The sequence below is a fragment of the Varroa jacobsoni genome, unplaced genomic scaffold (assembly GCF_002532875.2).
Source record: "Varroa jacobsoni isolate VJ856 unplaced genomic scaffold, vjacob_1.0 scaffold_187, whole genome shotgun sequence".
Lineage (NCBI taxonomy): Eukaryota > Metazoa > Arthropoda > Arachnida > Mesostigmata > Varroidae > Varroa > Varroa jacobsoni.
The window spans coordinates 168,504-192,560 of NW_019213089.1; the positions used below are offsets into that span (position 1 = coordinate 168,504).

Below are 24,057 nucleotides of genomic sequence, written 5' to 3' on the forward strand. Positions count from 1 at the left end.
ACATGCGATCTTTATCTATTGCGATTATATAACAAAGGTGTGCCTAAATATATGTATATTAAATAGTTGCTTTCAAGTACTAAATGTAATTAGGTATGTACTTTGTTGGGAACCTACATCGTTTTGACATATTATTTTCTTTGTTTTATAATAACAACTAAGTTAGTACTTGTGACGGCTGTATCAAAGTAATGAATTAGATCATTTCTATCCGGCTTCTCAGCCGGACCGACCTTAATTGATCACTTATTAACCTTGAACCTTCTTTGTCAATTATTTGCCACGTCAGATTCAAAAAACTAATGCAGGAGGATGATTGTGACAAGCTGAATTGACCTAAAGAGCCTATAATATATCCCAAACACGTTTCAGAGCTCATAGCTGGTGGAGATACCTATTCAATTTTAGTAGCTTTTAATGATTAAAAAAAAAATTGCCGAGATCAGTCAGATCGAAATCCGTATCGTTTGATCCGGTAGGAACTAGTTACACCCCAGTTATTACGACGACAAAGAACAACGTTTATGTCAAAAATGAAGACATGCTCGTGACATCGCTTAAGAAAACCAACAAAATCCTTTGTTTTTTTTTTATTGACGATTATCATAATAATATGTTGTGTACCATTGTCTATGCGTTTATTGACCTTTATTCGAATGTCGCAGTTAAATAAACAACAGCTCATTCTTAATATGCGGTATATATTTTTATTGGGACACGCTTTTCATACTTTATAAGTTTACGAAGATTTACGCAAGCGTCTGTTAGTTAATTTCCGATCGTGCTTATGACAATCACCTAGTACCTTTCTGGTAGTACTTTTGTCCTGTATGAAAAAAATGAACAAAAATATCATGGTTCAGTGTACCCTGAATACGTCTATTTGAAACGTATATTAAAATATAGAATACGTCTAATAAACAGTGAGATAATTAGAGGTAAGGAGAAAAGGCAAGAAATAATTAACGAACGAAGAGCGGTCACCGTGCTTCATATTATTCTTGCAAAATATATATCTAAGCTATATGAACACAATTCTGTTGCATAACGTATAGAATATTTGAAAATAAATAATATTTATATTGTATCATGTAGCTTTGGTGCGACGTAATAAGAACTCAACGAAGGATTGAAAAATGGATAAAATCAGAAATCGTTAAATCAGTTTATATTCTATGAAAGCAAGGGCAAAATGCTGACTGGGGCCACACCGCGTAGAGTCAAGACTTCCCGGGGGGATGGAAAAGGTTTCAGTCAAGTGCTGACTCCCTTTGCATTTATGGTGCATTTAGGAAGTCGTCATTCCATGGCTATCATTGGCGTTCACGTCAGTGAGGTGATTTATGCGCGTCGAGGCTTTGCTTGCCAAACGGGTGTCTAGACGCTTATTTGACATAGGACCCTCTCCAAAGGCCGGGTTCGGTAATTGAAGCTGGCCTTTGACGTGACGAAGATGAAGGGACGCCACTTCTGTAATTAGGTTACATACCCGAAGTGAACCGAACAATTAAGAGGTTAGTTCGAGGTGTAGCTAGCTATAGATCCAATAATGTCAAAATTAGGATTTATATAGAGGCTCATTTACTTATGCCAAATTAGAAAAGTAAAGACAGCTTCCTAAGCAGACAACTGTGCTTAGTCAGTAATTTTTCTCAATTGATGAGGACAAGAGTTTGCGTATGGTAGGCTACAGCGCACAGCTTTTATTGACATCAAAGCGAATTTCGATTATATTGAAGGCACAATCTAAATATCAATTCAATTGATATATTGGAAACGAAGCAGATATATATGGCTGATTTTGAATATATAGCTCCATTAGGATAGTTTCGGCAAGCCTCAATTGAGAGAGCGATTGAGGGTCCATGAAGTCAGTTCAACAAATCTGTACTGAGGAAGTTACTTCCTTTGATAAGTTAGTCAGACAGTATCGTTAATAATGCTACATTGTACATATAAACTGTCCTGTTTGCAGGCAAAAGCAGCTGCAGATGTCGAATCCTGCTTTAACATATACAGCTGTCTGACGCTTTTACAAAACAGTACTAGTGTCCTAAAAATCGCTTCACTTTATACAAGTGAAAGTTCATTTTAAAAGCAATAGTAAACTGCTAACTCGGTATAAAAATGCAGCTGCATTTCAGCTTGACAGGAAAAATGTATCAAACCTTCTGACATCTCTGGTGGAAATGTCGTCCTCCTTGGTAAATGTTCCAGTTCGGCGTAGCGTTGACGAGCTCGATGTTTTTGAGGGAAATATGTTTGTTTCAAGTTTTTTTCGACCTTCCTGGGCAATCTGGGTCAGTCTGAAATATACGACACGTTTTACAGCTACAAGCCTTCTTACGAAGTAATTAATAAATAATTACAAGAGCTAAACCCAGCTTTACTTAAAAACGTATCTCCAAAATCGAAACACGATGCAGTAACATGATTTTGATTAGGTTTCCGAATATAAAACTTGCCCTAATTTTGTGGCTTATCTATTTAAAACACCTCCCTACCATTAGCTTTGATGCCCGCGCTTATTTTTGAATCACCAACACCGAAAACTTAAAATCACATCTACCAAAAAGGCAATAATAAATCTCGGTGAACTATTCAAAGCAACCTATATAATCAGGCAAAGATGTTAAATTGTGTCTGATAAATTTTGATTCATTATCGAGTTGAAATACGGGGCTACCACTCTTTACCACAACGTTCTTGCGGCACGCCGTACGGCGCTAGATCTCCTCAAGTAATCCCATTGTAAATCTTGATACGAACTTGCTATAGGCCGTATGCCAGGCCGCCTCTCGTTATTTTATGACATCTCTCCGGGGGAACTGCATCCGCTACACTAAGCGAATGGACGATCATGTCAAGCCACCTAAACATGCCTAAATTTGCTGTTAGCAAATTTGATCGAGCTTCCTAGCAGTGTACAACTGATGTTATTGAACCTATAAGTTGAATCGACTTGGCTATTGTCCAGTGTGAATAAAGAAGATTATTTTCCTGAAATGAACTTCGTGCAGACGATCGGTACGTGTATGAGACACTTAGCGTGTAAATGTTCAACATTCCAGGATGCAGATTAATTGTTGTCATTTCTATGTTCGCTGAAGGCTGGTGCTTAGAGGGGGCGCTGTACAGAAGATCATGTTCTAGTTTCAGGGCTTTGCAGGCCAGCACGAAGCTCTAACATCGTGCGAATAGCTTGTCCAGCTCTCCCAAGTTCCGTCGGATGCGACAACTCTAGAACGCCTGTTTTGAAAGTTGTAGTAGTAGTAGTAGTAGTAGTATAGACAGCGAGGGCCGCTATTCTGTTAAGCGCTCGTATCTCATTGTTATAATTCCCTCGCCGAGCTTCGAGCTTACGAGTTTGAGAAATATATGAATAAGATCTCTGGTTTAAGGAGCTATGAGGCGGCAGCTGGATACCGTGTACATTCGTGCCTATGAAATTAGACAGAAGAGCGATCTCGGCAATGTTCGACGACAGCACCTATGTCTTGCCGTACATAGGCTATACCACTTGGAAGATGGTTACGAAGAAGCCCAGAAAACCAAGCATAAAATGTTATTCTATATACCGTACAGGCACGAACTATGTGATGAAATAAAAATTGTTACAATCCTTACATAGACTCACATGCGTATGACGACGAGCAAAGATAATTACTCGATGTGGAAGAATCGCTTTGAAGTACGGATCAGTGTTATTGGAAAACGCTTAATTACTGAGCTTTCAGGCTTTAAGAGCTGTGGAATTTAATGGCTATCCATAGGAACGGGCTCCTGTGATGAACATCCATATATATGAGCTAACTATATACTTGTATGACTAAAACATTCCTGGTTGACACATAACTTTTCCATATCAAACATTCGGATCTATCGCGCCTGCCGTGTGCGATGTCCCAACGAAAATCGGCACAAGGTACGCGGCTCCTGTTTATACTGTACTATCTCTATACCGTTTTTCGTACGGCCCGACGACAAGGAACGCAGAGTAGCAGTAAAGTTCGTTTTGAGATGCTGTAAATCCAACTCGTTGTGGAGTGATAAAGTGACGTTGCACTCTAAACTCCCGATCAAACGGACAATTTTTCACTTAACTTGTACTCGCTTATAAGAGTACACAATAACTAATTTAAAGTTAACATCTACGTTTCTGCTATTAGTATTCTGCATCGGACCGATGACGGCTTTTGCTGACCATATGGAATGTTATGAATGTACGTGGGACGCTTATCACAAGGTCTGTATCGTGCACGTTAAGCACATCACAGTTACTTCATAGAAAATGATAAAAAAACACAGAAGCGAATTCTGCTTATAACCCGATCGCTTAGCTCTGTTATGTTTAATTAACTGCGATCTTTCCTCTAAAAATCACTTTTTGTCGGTTGATATCACAGGTTGATAGCGCGGCGAGGAAGCAGAAGCAAAAAGAACTACAGGATTTTGGTAAAATGAGTTATCCTTTAAAATGGATGCTTCCAAATTCAACATTTTTCGGCAACGAGGTAAATGTATTGAGCTTCTGTGCACGTTCTTAGCCTATTCTCATAGGACTAAATTGTGTAAGACAGGCCTATCACTAAAAATAGACATCATTAGAGAATCATAATGATAATAATGTTGTAAAGAAGCACGGAGAAATGAGTCGTTGACTCATTCCATGTTTATATTTATTCCTATTGGCCTATTGATCAGAGCTTCTTTAAGTCGATTTTACGAATATATCCGAAAAACACGTTATCCAGAGGAACAATTGTTTCCTCGTAAGTGCCGAAATTAAATACTAAACACTGTATTTTTCCTTAACGTATCCCGTCACACTGCCTGTCCAAAAAGCGTCGCTGATGTGACATTTATTACGTGTGTTTGCATCACTATAGTAACTGGTTTCGAACTTAAACAGGGGCAATCGTCCAATTCACAGAAAATAACTGTTACTTATGCAAGGATATGTAACTCTCTTGCAGTATCTCATTTCGAAATTGTGGATTCAATCCTAAGGTTGCAGTCTATTTTTCACAGTTTTTAAACAATTGACCACTGAAATCATTACGACATCCGCCTGTAATGTATAGTTCGAATGGGTACTGCTGAACTTATAGCCTACAGCGAGAAGTACCCGTCAGTATTACAATATGCAGTAAAAGTTACGCGGTGGAATGTAAACGTTTGTCCGCATCGGACGCTGAGCGGCACAGACGTCTGCGGTTACCCTTGAGAGACCTATCTGCTAGGTCTTACTGGTGGCGATATCGTACGATTTTTTCATTACTTTTGCTGAACGGCATTAACATAAACTATTTTCATGCAAACTGTGTGAGTGAAAACGACGAAGAGCTGCAAACGAGCGACCAATACGAAGTCGTAACCAGGTATCTGTTGGCTTTCTTTAGGCAATATCTACCTATCCGGAAAAGGCGGATCTAGAACGCCTATGCTCTAAATGTAGCCTAGGACCTAGTACCGTATGTGTGAAGTGGAAGTTCTTCACATCAGTCAAAAGTGAGCACTAGCGCTTTCATTGCCACAATTCAAATTCAGTACAAAAGTATTTTTATAACCTCAATGTTATTATGGTCTTTTCACTTGTCGCTAATTAATGGCTATCTAAGTGTAGTGTTTTTTTTGTTTTGGCTTACTGTGCAAATGTAACCCAGCCGGGTCCAGTAATGCCTCAGCCTCTTCGACGAAAGTGCATAACTTGAAGAATAATTTTCAGAGAGCAACGGATGTAGGTAAGGTCACAATGAAAAAAAACGTCATAGAAATACACGTTCGTTGCATGGTCGAATGAAATTATGGTTTATCGATAACGACAATAGCAGGGAAAACCTCTGTTTACCAGTTGGATCATGTTTTTGTATTAGCACGGTATTCGATACGATTAAAAATGAATTATCGGCCCATTTTATCCCAAGTCGCATCCAATTCATGTATATGTATAAGGCGAACCTAACAATTTAGATTGTTTCTGTTTTTTCATTACTTTTGTCAGATAATCCACTAAATGTAACCTGGGGCTGTGTGTCATCGGTGGAACGAGGCTGTTTTGAGGAAAAGGCTGCAAAGGACCTATACAAAGAGGTGTGCCTATGCGACAGTCGACATTTATGTAATTCGGCGTTGGCGTTAAGGCCAAGATGCTATTTTCTGCCTACATATATATATCTTCTACTAACATCCCTCGCTTACCAACTTTTTATCTACTTTGAACTCTGCCCCATTTAGCGGTTAGTATATTCAATTAGCAATTCAAGTTACTGCATACACCCGTTGTCTCAGACTAACAGTATTGCAGGGATCGTGATTAGCCACGATGGTTCAGTCCTTTGTTTGAGACAAAGCATACTTTCTAGTACTTCGTTCAAGTTACGTAGACGCCACTACCTGTATAATCAGCTAACCCATATTAAAATGGAAAATTTACCGTGAATACCGATGTGTCTATTTAGCTGGAGAGAAGATTAGTTCGAATGAAAATTTGGCCATCTTGCGTGGTATCTCTCAGTCTTATATGGCATTTAATTCATAGAGCATAACAAAAATTCTAAGCCACCACCACTAAATGATGCAGATGGTGGTTCATTGAATCTTAAAACCGTCGTCTACATCATCACGCCCTCACCTATCTCATCACCGATGTTGTATTACAAGCAATAACTCGCGTTTAGGGTTTGCTACAGTGCTGCGCATACTTATGTAATTTTGCCCCCTATACGATACGGTTCGCAAACATTCGTTGCGCATAGACTCAATAATGAATTGGTGAGAACCCACGTATCATACGTAACCAGCCTTTTCACAGGGCTTTTACAACCGTCAACAGTACTAAGAGGGATGATCATTCACGATAAAGCACCCCCACCAATTTTCCAACAGTTGAATTTACCTGATCTATTTCGAATTATTTCAAAATATCAAATAAAACTTTTTTCTTTTTTGTAAGTGTGCGACGTTTCCTTTTTTTTTTTTTTTTTTTTTAATACACTCGTCTGTCTTGCACTTTGCCAACAAAAGGCTGCAGGATCACCTCGTCGATTTGGTATCGAGAACCTCCCCTTACTAGGCCTGCAGCCAGAGTGGGTCTTGTTAAACCTATCTGAAGTTTCATCCACTAATCTATGAAACCATGGTAACCGTACGAGCAGCATACTAACCTGTTAAGGGCCGTCAGGCTACGGCGAGCTAGTCTCGGGCTGAGGGTAACCGGTTGAAGGCTGCTTTGGCAAACAAGGGAAGACGTGTAGCTTTTCGGGCCAGAATAGCCATTATAGTCTAGTGGGTAACTTGAGGAAGAAGTAGTCTCTCTAACGTGGGGGCCTCCATAAGGAGATGTGCTACGGCGAGATAGCTCCGTATCGGATGTAGCAGGCTTCAACGTGCTGCGTCCCACAGGCGTGGAGCTTTTCTTGGACGACTGCAAAAAAAATATATTTAATAATAATAATACTTTGATGTTTATTTAAAGTGATTTAGTTTTGTATTTGTTATACGAATGTACGATGTTACAGTATTGAGCTATTTTGATAGTAATCTTTGTGGCAAATTTTACTGGGCTATTTATGATGGCTACTTATAGTTACGCAGGGTTGCCAGTTTACTAGTTTGAGGGGTATAAATTTTGTGACACATCCTGTTGTTCTGGAAATAATAAAACATTATCCGGGTAAAATTTAGATAGAAAATAGCGATTTCCTAGATTAAGTAAGCCTTAATTTCGAATTGGCCGCGAGAGAAGCGTATCTTTGAATACCTCCAGGGCGACCCCTGTCGATTTGATCGTTGTGAACGTTTCGAGCAGATTCCAAAAGGTCATTAGTAAAAACCTACCTAATACCCATCACAACTTTGTAGCTATTCGAATCGTCATTTAGATGTTGATAAACACTGTCAAAGTGTCTGAGATCCAATCAGCCTGCCATTTCCAGTTTAAACGTAGCCAGACACTTCAACGTACGTACATAGTAACCATACATTACGATTTCGAATGCTTCCTCACGTTATGAGGATTGACCTACCGATCGATTGTGTGATGTTAGGGAATGACAACTACGGCTTCTGCTGCTGGAACTGTTGGCGACGCTGTTGTTGTTGTTTACAATTCCGGAAATCTTCTGACTGAGCTGTTGCTGCTGGCGGAGGCGAACTGGTGGGCGCTGTTTTGCCGCACTGCTAGCAGTCGCGCAAGTGACAAGCGTCCTGCGCGTTTCGCCCGTGTACAAGTTATCGATCGGTGAACGCGATTTCGGCCGGCTGAAGTCCATCCAAAAACTCACACCTTTCATCATTGTTTGTCAGTGAATAGTTTGAGCGCACTTTAAATGTAGGGAGACCTGATGGTCAAAGCAATCTATATTTCTACGTGCTTGGGATCGAACTAATTTGTCAAGAATGTTGCACGACACTGTACAATGGGGAAGACGAACGTTAACACACTATAGGTATATTTGGAGTCACTAAGTTCAAAAGGCCATATTTTCACTTTGTGAGAAACTCTGCTGCGTGCGCACCCGGTTTAGCATTCCTGCTCACTTATGGGACTACTGCAAAACGGTGGTCGTTCGATTGTGACTATATTGATCCTATGTGCTAGTAGCAAAAACGGCCCATCTGAGTAGATACTCACACTACAGGGCTCTCACGCGTGTATGGTAATGGTACACACCACCGATCATTCTACGGATTGAAGATGGCGCTACCGGACAAATCACCTATCGTGGTTCGTCCGGCTCCCACAGCCCGAGCAAATCACCACTGTGTCTTTCTTATCGGTTTTGCTAGCTACATCGGCGAGCGTGTCATCATACAGTACGTTGTCCGTAAAGTATATCCCATATAATAGTATAGTCGTAATGCGACAATGATCGTTCGCGTCGTGCAGCTGCACTCTTCCCCTGTAAAGGTAGCAGCTGTGGTCGGTCGATGCGTTGTTTGGTCACTTATCGGGCCTGCAGATTCAACAGTTGCGCATACCCAAGACAATCACGGTAGCATCTGCGGCATTACCCGTCACCCAGCTCTGCATGACGCAAACCAACCATGGCTATAATGGCAACAACTACCGCACGAGAGAGTGAAGTAACAGCGGGATTAAGGGGAGATATCCCGTAACCCTCAAGTCGTATCAAGGATGTTCAATCAGCGCACGTTAGCGAAGGGATTTGTCGTCACGCGGACAGTCAGACAGAAGGGAATACGGCCATTCCGTGAACGTAGCAATAATACTTCAAACTATTTCGGCCTCGAACAAATTCTGGGAAATTCACCCCACAGTAAAGTAGTCAGAAATCGATTGAGTGGAGAAGTAAGTAACGCGAATACTTCATTACTAAAAACAAGTTTAAGCTGGTACTGAAGTGCGCGTTAATTAAATAGGTCATTTTAGACAGGGTAAGACAGTTAAGAAGCACTAATGCGATTATAAAGAGGAAATGATTCCACACACATACATTCTCAATCATATTTGGCTGCGTAAGCACGTATCGAAATATGGTATACTGACATAAGCTGGTCAATTTCCCATCGAATACATTGTACAGATAGAAAAAATTGTCGCTTACCCCGTCGGTGAAGTAGTCTTATTATAGGTGTGGTTGCTATAACTGTTGTTATTGAACACGGTTGGCTGTGCTCGGCCGATCGCCGAAGGCACATCAAGCATTTTCTTTCGTGCCGAGTAGGTACTTTGAAGGTAACGAGGTACCGATTGTGTGTCAGGAAGTGCTCGTCTCAATGGAGGAACGTAGTCAGGAAGGGGTAGAGCGCGCCGGTTAATCTCATCTGCAAACGGCAAACGAATTCAAATGCTCAGTTGCTCGGTTTTCATTAGGACGAAGCGCTTCAGTGAGGTCAGTCGTTCATGTGACATCTGCATTTTATAAGGTATCTTTGCGTAGCTTATGATAAAAGTATGATTTCACGATTTCCAGCTGGGAAACATCGTTAAGCGAAATTCATGATTTTACTTTTTTTTTTCATGACTCATGCATTTGCCTTGCGAAAGACACCTATTACTATCTGTGATTGCACTATAATTGAAATGCAAAGTAAATTCTGCGATGTTTAGTCAAGCTTCATATTTGTTTGTCTCGATTTCTTAGGCAAATCCGCTTTCAGAGTCTGTTTATTCTTCGAGACATAAAAACTCTTATCTGTTATCGTTGGACTCTATACTTTATTCGTTCCCATCCTTCATTTAATCATTACGTGTTCACACTTGCATTTACTTGAATCTTCCATTAAAGCTAAAGTGGGTAACACATCGTCACAAAATTAACTGAACAGAGGTACTGCCAACGAATGAAAAATGCCCAGTGCTCTGTCTACCCGGTATTGTCGATAACTAGTAGTCGACATAAAGCTACTGTTGTCGGAAATTTCTAATGTCTAAAATTAACATCGTAATTATATCTACAGTTACAGCCTGGCAGACACACAACACACGGCGATACGAACATCCGCCGTTTCAACAGATCCGATTGATTCTTTTTTACTTCTACGACCATAGCGTACGTTTCTGTGCTCCTTATACTGCACTCGTACATACTACAGACCGATCTTTCACTTTTGCACCGTTAAGGCTCAAGTTCTTAAATCACTTGACTACGTGGCAGGAATATGACCCCCACCGTTTCGAAGTAACGCAGAGGGTACGTATTTGAGATTGGAGTTTTCCAAGAGTGTAAAGACAACACTAATCATCTCCTCATTACAAATAGGAACGGCTACAAGTACCACAATTTTCTTCCCATATGTTCTATATGATTATTGTGGATGTTTGCGGCTTGTACTGGAAAATCGTTCCGCGTCCAATGGATACAAACTGAACCTGAAATTTCCTCACATTTATGTATCTCGTTTTAGCGCCTTTGCAAATGGTAATTAGATAAGTAAATAATAATCACGATTGACTTTGGTATGCGATGCGTAACATTTCATAAACGGGTTGAATCGAACGGGTAGCTGCGTTGGGGATGAGTTAGCGGGTGGTTACAAGCTAAAGTGGAGCAAATCGGTGCCATTTGGCTGCATTAGGGTAGATAGACGGGTATTTGTGACAGCCTAGTGAGTAACGTATTTGCCTGCTGCTAATCTTAGGGACACGTTGTGCCCCAAGCTCGAACCTAAAGAGGCTTTAGTCCCTGTAGAATGCCTAACGATGATATAGGACGTAAAAAACGTCGTAAGGAAAATAGAGGATCAATAAACGGAAAATCGGGCTCGACATCGCATCCCTCTGATACGGGTTTGTCGGCAGTATAAAAGCATGAGACCTTCCGCAGTCTTGAGTCTGCTAAATATGGTTCGCCAATTTCAGAACGGGACTTTTGTTTATTTGATCTAATCGTCAATACAGACTGGCCGGTAAACAACGTTGTTTGTAGCGGATACCTTCAAGTATAATATTCTGACTGGTTCTTGAAAAGAATGCGAAAGACATGGTTTGGCTCGTTCCTATAATATAGTAAAATTGTTTAAGTCTACGTGCTTTGATTGTTTATCAAGTGCTCTTTTTTCAAATAGTAAATTAAGGACAATATCTAAAGTGTTCCTAATATAGCATCAGGCTTATTTTTCCAGTTTTTAGGTAGCTTAAACCTCTAGCTGAAAAAGCCAAGAGTTCTTGATTCGGGTCCCGCCAATGAAATATACGACAAACAGGATTAAACAAATCTATTGTTTTCGACAATAAGAAAGGAACATGTACTACTACGATCTACAAATATTACATTGATTCTGTGGCCCCAAAGCGCGAAACACCGAATCCTTTATTCTGAGTTGGAATGACCAATCCGCACCACTTGTTAACTCATCATTTATCAAGTACAGATTCTTTACTGTATATCGAAGTTACGTAATTTCATTCCATTTTTATTATGCGAACCATTCGCAGTATTCAGCTGTAACTATGATTCTCTCCGCCGCTAAGGGCGTAAACATGATTTCAAACATACGTAAACATCACAACTACCGTCAGCATTTGACATAATAATTATAATAACAAAAAATAGAAGATTGCCACAACCAAGCAGGGGCCGTTTAAGCGTCTACTACGTGCGTTGATTTCCCCTTCGCAACGCCAATTTTAGAAATTGTTTTTCCCGCCACCGTCCTAGCTGGTCCTGTGGACAAGCCGTCCTGATGGACAGTCCGCTCAAACCAACGCTATGTGTAGTCACCTACCGATGATTCTACTAGTATAGATGCAATGACAGGTTCTTAGTCTTTATCTTAAATCGTTTACGGGGTGCAGTTACGTTTTTAAGCTGAGGAACCAATTCGTCACCAAGCGAAGCTTCGGTTTGGCACGTGAGCTACGCGTTCTTCTACAAATGTTTATTTCGGAGCTTTGCATGCATGCAAGTATGTATGTCTGACTTCGCTTTACGTGGCTTCGGTCTTTCTGGCAAGTCGACTCATTTGGCCTAGACGAGCCCATCTTACGAGCACCGATGGTGGCTCGTAAGATGGGCTAAGGCGCGAAACTCCATATAAAGGACCTATTTGGAAAAGACCAACAACCGAATATACACGGCCTGTCACGATTTTGCAAGGTTGGTCGGGCCCCCGACTATGCTGCTAATGCGAATGGTTTTGAGGGCTAGGCAGAAGTCCTTAGTGGTTCTGTGATCGAGTCAAATATACGAGATAAGGCTGCGTACGAATTACGTCATTGAACGCAATAGGATATACACAAGCAAGAATTGGCGACGAAACGGTCGCTTCCTCAGCGATAGTAACGAAGGAGGCCAAGGTGTCGAAGAAGATGACAATATTTTTCGTCGACATTTTGGAGTGATCCGCCGTTACCAATCAGGGCATACCACGTGACTCATCAACAGATGAATAATCATGTAAGATTTTACGGCCGTATCAAAATAAAAATTGTATTAACTGTACTATTGATACAGAGAATCTGCTTCGGTTAGCTAGTAAACGCAATTTACCGCCGCCATAGTCAGTACCTTGGGCTCAACATGAAAGTCCGCGAGACTTACACAAGTGAAACCCGGCTTACAAAGTTTTGAAGCATGCATAGAAAAGTACGAAGCACGGTCGCTTTACTTTGACAATAAATTATAGTATCATCCTGTGCAGACGCAAACATGCCCAGAGCTATTTACGGGTCGGGGCAAACATTTCCAAGCAGCTTGAAAAGTTCATTTGACGGTCCATGAGTTTTACTATTATTACTACCCTTATTTTTACTAGATTTTTATTTTCCTGCTACTTTAGCATATATTAAGTAAAGGTTGTGAAACTGTCCTCTTTTCTCGAACCGGTGAGATACTTTCGCCCGCGTGTATTTTATCATTGTCGTAGATTATATACGGTAGACATTTAACGAAGTCCAATTTAATTATAAGCTCAGGATTCTGTTTTTCAACCATACTGATATACGGCAAGTTAAGAAGCCCATGAGCATTTCGCGAATCTACGGCCGCTTGAGTAATTGGTCTGGCTTGTTGGACAGTGTCCTGTAACCTCCGCTATAGGGCGGCGACAACGTCTCGATAAAGCAGTACGACATCAATGTCAAGCAGACAACATCAAGGGCAGATAAATCAGCAACAGCATCATGACAGTTCTCATTTATTGAGGGGAAAAAGGCACCGTGGCCTTGTCAAGGTACTCCTTTGTAAAAATCCTCGTCAAAGTATAACAGCCATATGCTTAGACAATAGGCAGCTATTTCAACACTACAATAAATGAGGGAACTCTTTTTTTTTTTTATAAATGGCCTTGCGGTACGAAAACATACGAAACGTTGGTGTGTGTTCGTGGTCTATAGTGGTTTGCATTTATGGCGGCCCGCTTTTAAAATACCCTGTAGCCGCACATAGGTGAACGACGTTTTGCAGGCGCCCAGATGCACCACAATTAACGAAAAGCCTGTGGCAGCGGTCACGGCCCACACGTCTCGAACAATAATTGTCACTGTTGTTCTTGTTGCACCTATGGTGGCCGGCGGCGAGAAAGCGATGCAACTGCCAGAATATTATATCGTTCCGACCGATATTCGAGACCCTTCCGGCTGACTGTTTGGGTGTTCTAGCTTGAAATCCGTCGTGTGCCAGTCGCTTTCCGCCGCCGTTTCCCGGTTCTTGAAAAGCACACATACATACTTCTGATCTGTCAAGCGTTCTCGTTTTGTCCATTTCTAATTTCCTTTGTTTTCGTTGCGTGCTTGCTCCAGGTCGTCGTTATCGGCATGCGCAGATGATTATCGTACTTGTCTAAACATTACGCGATGATGGTAACCGCGCCAGTGCGGAGATATTGACGTGAGTGGCGGCTGCGAAGCTTTTTACTTCGCCCACGTACTTCGCTGTGTGGGTTGATAATAATAGCAGAATCAGAAACCTTCTATATTGCAACGGCGTTTAGTTATTGTGTTGAGATGTGAGTACTGGTGATATTCAATTTAAGGGTACGGAGGCCCACTCCTAGTAGGCCTAGCCGAACTAGTTCGTTTGTCCTAATTTTTGGCACTTTTTCGTTTAACAACACAACAATAATTAGAAATGACGGAACCTCGGTGCTTTTGCAGCCATGATAAACTGCGGTTACATTGCATTACGTGTATATGGTCGAGTTTTCAGTGGATTGATATGGCATGTCTACTTCTTGTTTAATGTAAACATGATTAATCTTAAACTTTTCGGTAATGGCTAAAAGCTTTCAAGGTTGATACCTCTACAATATATAATAGCAGTAAGGTAGGGCGCTCATTTCAAATATATGTAAAGCAGAATGTGTGGTGGTATTCAGTACTCTGATTAAGCGTATCATTCAAAACAACAACAACCTGGATTATTCAAAAATATCACTGAAGTTTTGAAAACCAAGTCCAAAACCACATAGTCATGAGTTCGGCGCCCTACCAACTTCATCACCATACTCAAAACCGTAGATGTTATTTAGGTAATTTTCACGGAAAATTTTTGACACGCTTCATTGTGTTAGCAGACGTTTAATAACATGCCATATGGTTCGAGCGTTGCTTTCGGCATAGGCGCAAGGCTAAATCAGTATGGAAATAAATAAGTATTCCAAATTTGAGCTGCTGTAAACTCTTTGTGCGTCATAGCCATACATTTTCCATATATGAAAGTCTATTTGAGTCAACTTTATTTAGCTAAAGCAAAGGTCAACTCTAGCACTTTGTCAGCTCGCCGTTTCTTGTCCTCCAATTTAACTCAAGGTGCACTTAAGTTCTTCAACTAGGTACTCGTAATAGTTCGCTGTTAGTACAAAGCTTATGGTTCCTTGGGTTTCCTCATACAATGGGCGCACAATTAAATAGTGAACAAAGTACCACTATCCACCAGTTGGCGCCATCTTATCTACTGGTTAGCATGCTGCTTTGGTTCTGTAAAAGCAGTGAAATGGTTCACGGACAAGTAGACTTTTCAGCCAAAATGGCTGAAAGCCACCGATGCTTAGCTAACGGAAAGCGACGTATTAGGCGTTTGTTATTATAGTTACGTAATGATCATCTGCAACACAGTTCATTGTGCGTCGAAGGTATAATACAACCATGAAGCTTCATGTCTCTTGCTATGGTAGGACGACCTTGCTGTTAGTCTATTTAACTGATAGGCTAAAAGACTGAATAAGTTAGGAGTTAAATTGTGGTTTCTCTTGTATTTCAAGCTATAATAGGTCAGAGCAGGCCAGGGCAGGTCACCTGTCACGAAACCGGCGGCCAACCATACGGCCATCAGCTAAGGGCTTAATGCAGGCCGTATTAGGCTCCCTCAAATGCCACTGAAAACTAATGCTACGTATGTCGTAGACAATGTATCTGATAATGCTGGTGGGTCATAGAAAGGTAAAGTATTAGAAAAATTTGCTTGGAATACAGTCTCGTCCAAATCAGATTAGTCTGATGGTTAGATAAATACGGGAATGGGCTTTTAAAAGATATTGACGTAATATACGTATATAGGATGTTGTGTCACAACACCCCAGTTGAGCTGAATCTTCGCTTTCACATTAACTTTGCGCCTTAAATCTCGGCGTCTCATGAGGTTCTGTTGATGCAAAACTTATAAATCATGAGACAGACAATAATGATGCGATGTGATTTGTGTTTTTTGTCAAGCAGACAGACTATATATACAAATACGGCACACTTTTTTTATACTTCTTTTGTTTGTATGATTACCCATGTGAACTTCGTTGTCTCGTGCAATGGAACGTCGATAGATGGGGAAACTTTATAGAGCAGCTCGGTCTTCAGACGAAAAGTTTCAAAGCGACTTGTAATAACAGTCGAATGACGAGAACACCTCTGTACTAATTTGTGAGTGTCGTGGACCGTCGCTGACAACTCTAACAAAACAATTTTGCGCACCTTCAGGTGGAACAGGCCGTTCATTCGGCGCGTAGATATGCGCCCCAAAGAACTGGATTTACCTAAGGCTTATCGAAGTAGCCGACTAAGAGAAGGGTAGAAGTGACTCACTGCCGAACCAGGTCAGGTTTATTTAGGAAGAACTAGAAAACGTCTCATGCTCGAAAAGTCCTATGCTATTGCTTGGAACCATGAAACGCCAGTGTATCGCCAATTAATACGTGGAAAGTTCATTATCATCCAGAAATGGTACATGCACATAGCCACATACTGCTACCGCTAAAATGAGGATGACAACGGCGAGGTCTGTACGAGTAAATTCACCGTGTCGTTTTTTTTTGGAAAAGTATATTCGTCTTGTGACCCCAATGTCGACTACCATATTTTAGTAGATCATCATCAATCGTCGTCTTGAACGTCGTCACGATAGTACAGCCGACGACACTGGCGATAACCGACTAACATTTGTTCGCAGTAACTAATTTAAAGAAAACCGAACCGCTGGCCGCCATTGTTGACCATTCTGCCGATCGTACTGAAGTGGTCACTCGTGACCATCAACCGATTGGCGCTCTTCTCGTGTTCGTGACCCTTCATTCATTAAAGATAGCCACATCACCTGCGATAACGAATCACAGGACCATCCAACTGCCGCGGCAGATACTGCTGATGTTGAAGGTCGATAAGGCCTCCTACTGGAAGGCGGCGCAAGGACGGCCGCAATAAACTAACGCTTGCGTCTGTTTAACTAATTATACGTTCAATGCTTCGGGTCCGCGTTTGTCTGAAGGCGTTAGGTGGCGGGCTTTCTGCCAGCGGAAAAATTGACGCCACTCAGAATGGCATAGTTTACTGACGAATCTCTAACGAGCTCGGGTCAGACTGAGGACGGTGTTTACCACGCGTAAATAAATTTCGGAAACTCTGCAGCGTGCAGCTACACAGATAAACTGGGATCCTTTTGCCGCCCCCTTCTACAGCTCCCAAGAATAGCATGGAACAATTGCATGATTGGCCATTTTGAATTGATGGTCATCACTGCTGAACTCCGCGACTGGATCGTCGGCTGGAACAGGTCGTTATAGGTTTTAGGTATGGAATTAATTGGGTACATGATCCTGGAAGGCTAGTAAAAAATCAAGGAGCGAATCAGATGCTGTCGACGTAGAGATCGCCATTGTGCGGGCGGATCGGATTATTAAAACGTCTTTACGGAGAACAGACCGACAGCGAAGGACGAATAAGATCTTTCAGCTAACATATTTCTTCTATAAAGTTTAAATTAAAGGCATTATTTATAAATTGTCACCAACGAAACGTTGGATTTGTTGCATCATCGGCTATAATAATGCAATAGAGCACATTTACCTCCTACCAAGCGAATCGTTCATGTAGGCTAAGATGTGCTTGAAACATACAGATATTGTTCTAATTGTGCCAATGCGCAGAAGTGAAATTAATAGCAGATTGATTGTTGGTCGCTTTTATTTGAGTCGTTTGGCCTTAAGAAAATTTAAGGCCAAATACTCGCGTCTAACTTAGCCAATTTTACCATCGTTGTCTAGCTTCTAAGCAAGTTTTCTTCGAACTACCCCAATATTTACATCAATTATACGCCAGATAATGTTACTGGATACGTGCTAATGATGATGTATATAATTAAAGTATATCATTACGTATACGTAGGCTATGTACACGTCTAGACGTTAATGTGCCATTAGAAATAGCTTTCGAGGGCGGTAGCAACGTGCGTCATATGAACCGCTTGTTATCAGTCGAGCTGCGATCATCGATTAATGTAAACATGGTTATTTAGAACTAAAACGAGTTCGCATAATCGATAGGTAAACTTTATTGTGGTCACTGATGCGGCGAGTACGCCCACTAAGGATCTAGCGATCTTTCTCCACTTGAGACTCTTTACCCAAGATGGGCGTCATCAAGCGTCAGTGAGACAAGCGACGAACCTGAATTCGGATAAAGGATTAGATGGACGTATTGCAGGCAATCAGAACTCACGAGATGAGTCCTATTGTGGTCGGAATTGTGAAATGTACTTATCGAAAAGGAACGCGTCCATCATTGAGCGACTCGCGGGAAATTCAAGGTAACGTGCTGTAAATCGTGCCTTAATATTATAGTCGCTAAATTCTGCCATATTAGATGCGTCGAAGTGCTGAAACAACTTGACACTTGAAAATATATGTGTAGACGGGGATTCGTCATATTCAGATACATTCAGACAAACGTTGTACGATAGTTTTATCTAATTCCGGCGACTAAACGCAGCGCCCAGTATACATCTATATTAGGATGGTCCACAATGACAATATTTGTATTTTGGTACTTTGTTAGCGTTGAGAGTATCAATTCAAAATGATGTCCATAATTCACATGAGGGAATTTAGTCGTACTTCTGAGGTACTATCGTTTCCATCGTAAAATTTTCACCATGACAGGATCGAAGTCAGTCACTAAGGGGGTAAAAAAACGTCGTTTTTTTCAACCGAAGTCCATCTCAGGCTCCACAAGTCTGTCTGCGGAAAAAAAACTAGAAATTAATCCCATCATAATGAGAGTGTGGCCAGTTCGACCAATTTCAGTGAACTAGATCCGCGCTGACTACGCGCTTTACTTTAGTAGGAAGCTGGTGATTTTTCTACGGTTTATCTTAGTTGTTAGGCAACTTGTACATAGCCATACATATTATGCGCCTATATAGCGAACTAAATCTTCTACGACAAATGAGCCTTTGCATCGGAATAAACGACGATTGCCTAACAATCAGTACGCGTCCAGTGGCCAACACGTTTAGGAAATACGTCGATAGCCGTTTGAACCCAAGCGCTACGAAGCTATTACGGCACGAAACAGACGCGCTCGACGAAACGCGCTCGACGAAACGCGCGTACAGGCGTATAAAGGACGATACGCGTTAGACATTAGCTCTTCGGGCAGGGACTCTTCTATAAGTTCATCATGCCATTATGATTATATTTATCATTCGTGTACTTTTGTTGTTTTAGTGTGCTGTTATGTTGTATATCCTCATGTTAAGGCATTTCCGTCGTTCTCGTTGGAGTATGTTCTTCAGTACACTGGATTACTCACGGTACCGCCACACTTTGCGCAGCTACCGGCTAGGACCACCTTCATCTCTCACCTAAATACAATGCTGTTTTAATGCAAATCATCACAGAGCGATAGAATATCAAATAGACAGGTAAGAAGAAAAGCCGTAGCGGAAGAACAACTTCGTATTAGCCATTGTTTTCTTCGTAATAGTTACAATTGTTCCAGTCGCGCGTTGCCGGATCCGTCACGATTGAATCACAACACGTTTGTATTAATTTCGTGTGTCCACGAAAAATGCGTCACATAAGATAACATGGAAAGTCAAGACGCGTAAAGGCGACGACAAAGACAGAGATGCTCTACTGCTGAAGCGAAAGCGTCAAACAGGCCGCACAATGACTCAAACTGCCTGTTTACGAGAACGACGTTTCTCTCTCTACGCAACACGTATTCTGTAGTTCATAGTGGGAGCTTGTGCCGAAAATTACGTTTCTATTTCTCATTTGTTTCGTATGTTTTATTTCTATCTTATCCAGACTTCCAACAGTTATCTGGGGACGTACGGGGCGCGGTTCGTACCAGAGAGTATTCACGTTTTGATATGATCAACATAGGGCAGTTTCGGTTTTTGCAGACGTTTGAACGTAGCGCGCTTACTCACTTCACTATAATAGAAAGAAAAAAACAGAGATGTTTAAATGTACTCAAATTTTGGGGGTGTAGAAATACGTTTAAGGTGGTCAAAGGAGGCATCGTAATTTCTTGACGATTAATACCGCCTGTGGGCCGTCGAGAAATAATAATGTTCGATGCTGGAAAGCTCAACTTTTCTACAATTCTAGAACATTTTAGCTTCGATCTGATTAACCAATTTTTAGCTTATAATTTCAGTCAAATTATTATTTTTGATTTGCTCTCGTTGCAGAAGTGCTTTGAAATAGTTTGCCGGTCAATTGGCATCTTATGTCAGCGAGATTTTTTCTGTTGACTTAAATAAATAAACAGCTTCCCGACAGTTCGAAGGTTTTTCTGCAGTAAACTCTCGATCGACAGACATAAAACGAAGACTTCTTTGGCCGTCGGATGATTTTCTATCATATTTTTAAGAGAGTGTTGCTTAACACTGTATATTTACATTTATTTACACATTTTAGCAGTTCCGATTGAAATTTAATGTCTAGGTATAACGAACTAGTTCAGGATCGTACTTCACGAATAGAGGTATTTGCTTGTCGGTAAAATTGTCTTAGGAGAGCTGTGAAAGGGATGGAAAAGTACGAACACCGTTACTTCGCTTGCTTTGATGAGATATCGAAGAAGTAAAGAAGACACAATGGACAGATAATGAAAGAGGCGTTATGGCCAGTATGTGTCATCACTATGAGGCTGTTTGTCTGCTCAAAATAATATATCCAATTCGGTTTGTAATCACTAGCGGGGACCGGGGATCATAATGAAGACATTCACGGATATTTCATCGCCATACATTTATGTAAATATACGATAAATATATATATACGCAGCGTATTTGGTTTTGTTAGCCCTGGCCTTATACTATTATACCAGAGACAGGCGATATGCGACTCCGGTGGAACGTATAGGAAAGCATTCCCAGAAAGGTTTGCTGAAAGGTTTGCAGAAAAATGTTCACTGGTGCCGAGAGTATTTCGAAAGGTACTCGGTTGATGTAAGCTTCGTTTTGTTTGTAGATTATATAATTTCATACAGAGAATACGATTAGTTAGTTTTTGGGTAGGACAAATTGAACGTCGAAGTTTTAAGTGATGATTGGCTGGCTTGTGACAGGCCTCGTTCGAAAAGAAACGTTTTCAATGAAGATTAGGAAAAATGGACCAAGTCTCACTCATGCATTGCGGTAAGGAAAACATCATTATTGTAATCATTTGTGCTTAAGCGTAACTTCAAGTTAGACAGTGAACGAATTAACGCATACGAGCGTAACTACCTTTCAACGCCAGTGCCCTTCGGTAGGTAATATTTTCTGTGCCATGGTAAAAACTGGCTCTGGTTTGATGGGGTTCAGACTGATAAAATGCTGGCCATATGTGGCCATTGACACGAAAAATGCTCTAATAACTTTCTGTACTCGTCAAGTCCTGTAGTCACACAAAAAGGGCGATTTTGTCCTGTCGTTTTGACAGCTAGGAGGGGCGTCAAAAACGGCCCCTGTCTGTTTTACAAATTGGCGGGTAAATTTCGAAAAGATGATAGAATTGCGCCTCATAGAGATGCCATCAAGAAATTAAGTGAATAAGATAAGTACAATGGGTCACCCATTATAGGAGTTCATTGATTTCTTGCCAGAATCATTGCTTACTCAAAAACAAGCGGTGGCATTAAGTTTTTGTTTTAAAGAATTGTTGATTTGGTTTATTACCGCTTATTGCTATAGATCTAATTAGGTAGGTGGAAGCCATTGTTCAATAGGTGTCTATACCTCATGTATAGGGATGACGCAATTTGTGTGATTTCTAGAGTGCAAACTACGTCCGGCAGCGTATAGCAGTAAAGCGTAGCTACACATACCTTTTTAAGGATAATAGCAACAATACGAGAGAAGCTAGGATCTAAAAAAGTACGGTGGTTTGCAGGAGAGAGGATGATTTGACGAAACCTATCTACCCAGGGACCTACTTCAACTACGTTATAGATTACTGGAAAATTTAAAAAAAACATTTGTTAAATACCGAAAATGTGGCACAACTCGTCGTTTTATTGCCTGTGTGAATGGCAAGCAATGAAAAATTCGAAACCACAATAAATGTTTAATCGTATCAAGTAGTGAAAGCTTACGTTGAGTACAGAGCGTATATTTACGTATGTGATATATTAAGGACTTCACGAATAGAAACTTCTTTCTATGTCGCTAAGGAGAGGTACGAACTTGACTTTTACTGATATAGCAAAGCACGCATAGAGCATTGAATGAAACAATTCTAGTTATTGGTTTTTTTTTTTTTGCTATTATCAGTTCAGGTCTATAGGGTCGGTTGCGGCATAGGCTCGCGGTGGAAAATTTGAAACTACCCGAAATTCCGTTATACAATGGACCAAAACAGTACACCAGGTTATGAAAGAATTGTTAAGGTAAGCGAAAGCAAAGCAGGCAATCATCTTGTCTCGCACTCACGTTGCCTGAGCTCTTCCATTCGTTTCTTCTCGATAAACTTACTCCACAGACGTTCGAAATTGGACTGCATATTGTTGAGGGGTAGGTCTCTTTCCTTGTCGCGAGTGTCCTGACCGTCCAAGGAAACGTTCTGAGGAACTTCTTGTTCTCGGATCGTGTTGATTGCCCGTCGCTGAATTCGGACTGCCGAATCGACCGCGAGACCGCGACGAGAAGGAACGGAACGGTGATTGGTGAGCGTGAGGACAGAAATAAATGACGATTCATCAATCATATAGGGAAGAAATTACCCATTCGTAATAAACAAATGAAAACGATGGATGGCAATCACATCATCGATTCTACGTATCGATGAAAAACGTACGCAACTGTCAACCTTTGATAGTAACAAACTACATCAGGAATATATTTCTAAAACTGAGAAAACAATGTTTAAAACCAACGAAACGTTTGCTTATGGCCGATAAGCTCACGGCTCAACGGCCTAGAGCTGGAAGGGCGCGGGGTAGTAGATAAGTTGATCCCACTTTTCTTGATGTCAGCAAAATTCAATCAGAATCTTTAAGGTACTCTGGTGGTACTTAACCGTGGTGATTTAAGTAAGAAAGAGAATACTGGATATGCTGTACACACCTTTTTGATTGTACGATAACAATCGGCAGGTGTTGCGAAACACTGACTTTTCATAGCGCAACTGTGAAAAGTTAAAAAGTTCATGTGACTTTTGCCTCCAGACAAGGGCTTCCGCCCAACATGCTATTACACATCTGTTATGTGTTGTGCTAATTTTGATTTCACCTAAACACGGCCAACATAGGTAAATCTTAAAGCTATCTCCGATCTTTGCCAACGGTTACTACAAGATCCTTTTAGCAATAGCCTATTCCATCGATCATGTAAAACAGATATAATAAGTATGTGTGAACTGGGCTTTCTAAGATGATATAAAATCGGTTCAGACACGTATATCTATAGTTGGGCCACAGGAATGCATCCGCCTGAATTCCGCTTGTTGAGAGCACTACATCTCGAAATATAATAATATCACCACCGATACACAAACGAATCACGGTACACTTCCAATTAATTCCTGTTCTTCACTCATCGCTTTTCAATGATCTGTTGCAAACTGCGCCCCTACGGATAGAGGGCGCGGCCTTAACACAACAATACATCACTCAAATCTGCTCTGATTTGCTCCTCTATTAGTATTTTTTGTCGTTGATGCTGTTTATGCCATAGCTACGAATGATTATTTTCATTCTATTGGATATATGTACCCGACATGACCGCGTCGTGCGTTTGCAGTGAACGTTCCGTGGCACCAGTTGATTTGCGGAATCGGCAAGGGTTGTGAGGGCTCAGGGCGTGCAAATGCATTTCACGCCTGAAGCCACCCTCGCGCCGGTGGCTCTCGCCCAGAGTCACGATTTTTGACCAACCGAAACCGAACTGTACAAGC

At 41.1% G+C, this 24,057-nt stretch overlaps 2 protein-coding genes across 2 annotated transcripts; one reads left to right on the forward strand and one right to left on the reverse strand.

The window, feature by feature from the left end:
- Nucleotides 1-553: 553 nt before the first annotated feature.
- On the reverse strand, nucleotides 554-24,054 carry LOC111272384 (uncharacterized). The gene is made up of 7 exons (XM_022853821.2): nucleotides 23,876-24,054; nucleotides 22,596-22,778; nucleotides 9,570-9,789; nucleotides 8,028-8,262; nucleotides 7,167-7,426; nucleotides 2,169-2,306; nucleotides 554-1,470 (listed from the first exon to the last, which is right to left on the reverse strand). The coding sequence occupies exons 1-7, from the start codon at nucleotides 23,973-23,975 to the stop codon at nucleotides 1,386-1,388; spliced, it is 1,221 nt and encodes a 406-aa protein (XP_022709556.1). The 5' UTR covers nucleotides 23,976-24,054; the 3' UTR covers nucleotides 554-1,385.
- LOC111272417 (uncharacterized) lies at nucleotides 2,659-6,954 on the forward strand. The gene is made up of 5 exons (XM_022853861.2): nucleotides 2,659-3,027; nucleotides 4,170-4,246; nucleotides 4,407-4,514; nucleotides 5,403-5,511; nucleotides 6,005-6,954. Exons 1-5 carry the CDS (start codon nucleotides 3,006-3,008, stop codon nucleotides 6,235-6,237), a joined length of 549 nt encoding a protein of 182 aa, XP_022709596.1. The 5' UTR covers nucleotides 2,659-3,005; the 3' UTR covers nucleotides 6,238-6,954.
- Nucleotides 24,055-24,057: the final 3 nt, after the last annotated feature.

Excerpts from the sequence above, each read along its gene's own strand:
- LOC111272417 (XM_022853861.2), top strand. The coding sequence starts at position 3,006 with ATGAACTTCGTGCAGACGATCG. Across the intron at positions 3,028-4,169 it reads GAACTTCGTGCAGACGATCG|TATTCTGCATCGGACCGATG; the intron begins GTACGTGTATGA and ends TTCTGCTATTAG. Across the intron at positions 4,515-5,402 it reads CAACATTTTTCGGCAACGAG|GCAATATCTACCTATCCGGA; the intron begins GTAAATGTATTG and ends GGCTTTCTTTAG.
- LOC111272384 (XM_022853821.2), bottom strand. The coding sequence starts at position 23,975 with ATGCATTTGCACGCCCTGAGCCCTCACAACCCTTGCCGATTCCGCAAA. Across the intron at positions 22,779-23,875 it reads GCACGACGCGGTCATGTCGG|TCCGAATTCAGCGACGGGCA; the intron begins GTACATATATCC and ends TCGATTCGGCAG. Across the intron at positions 1,471-2,168 it reads TCCACCAGAGATGTCAGAAG|AAGTGGCGTCCCTTCATCTT; the intron begins GTTTGATACATT and ends ACCTAATTACAG.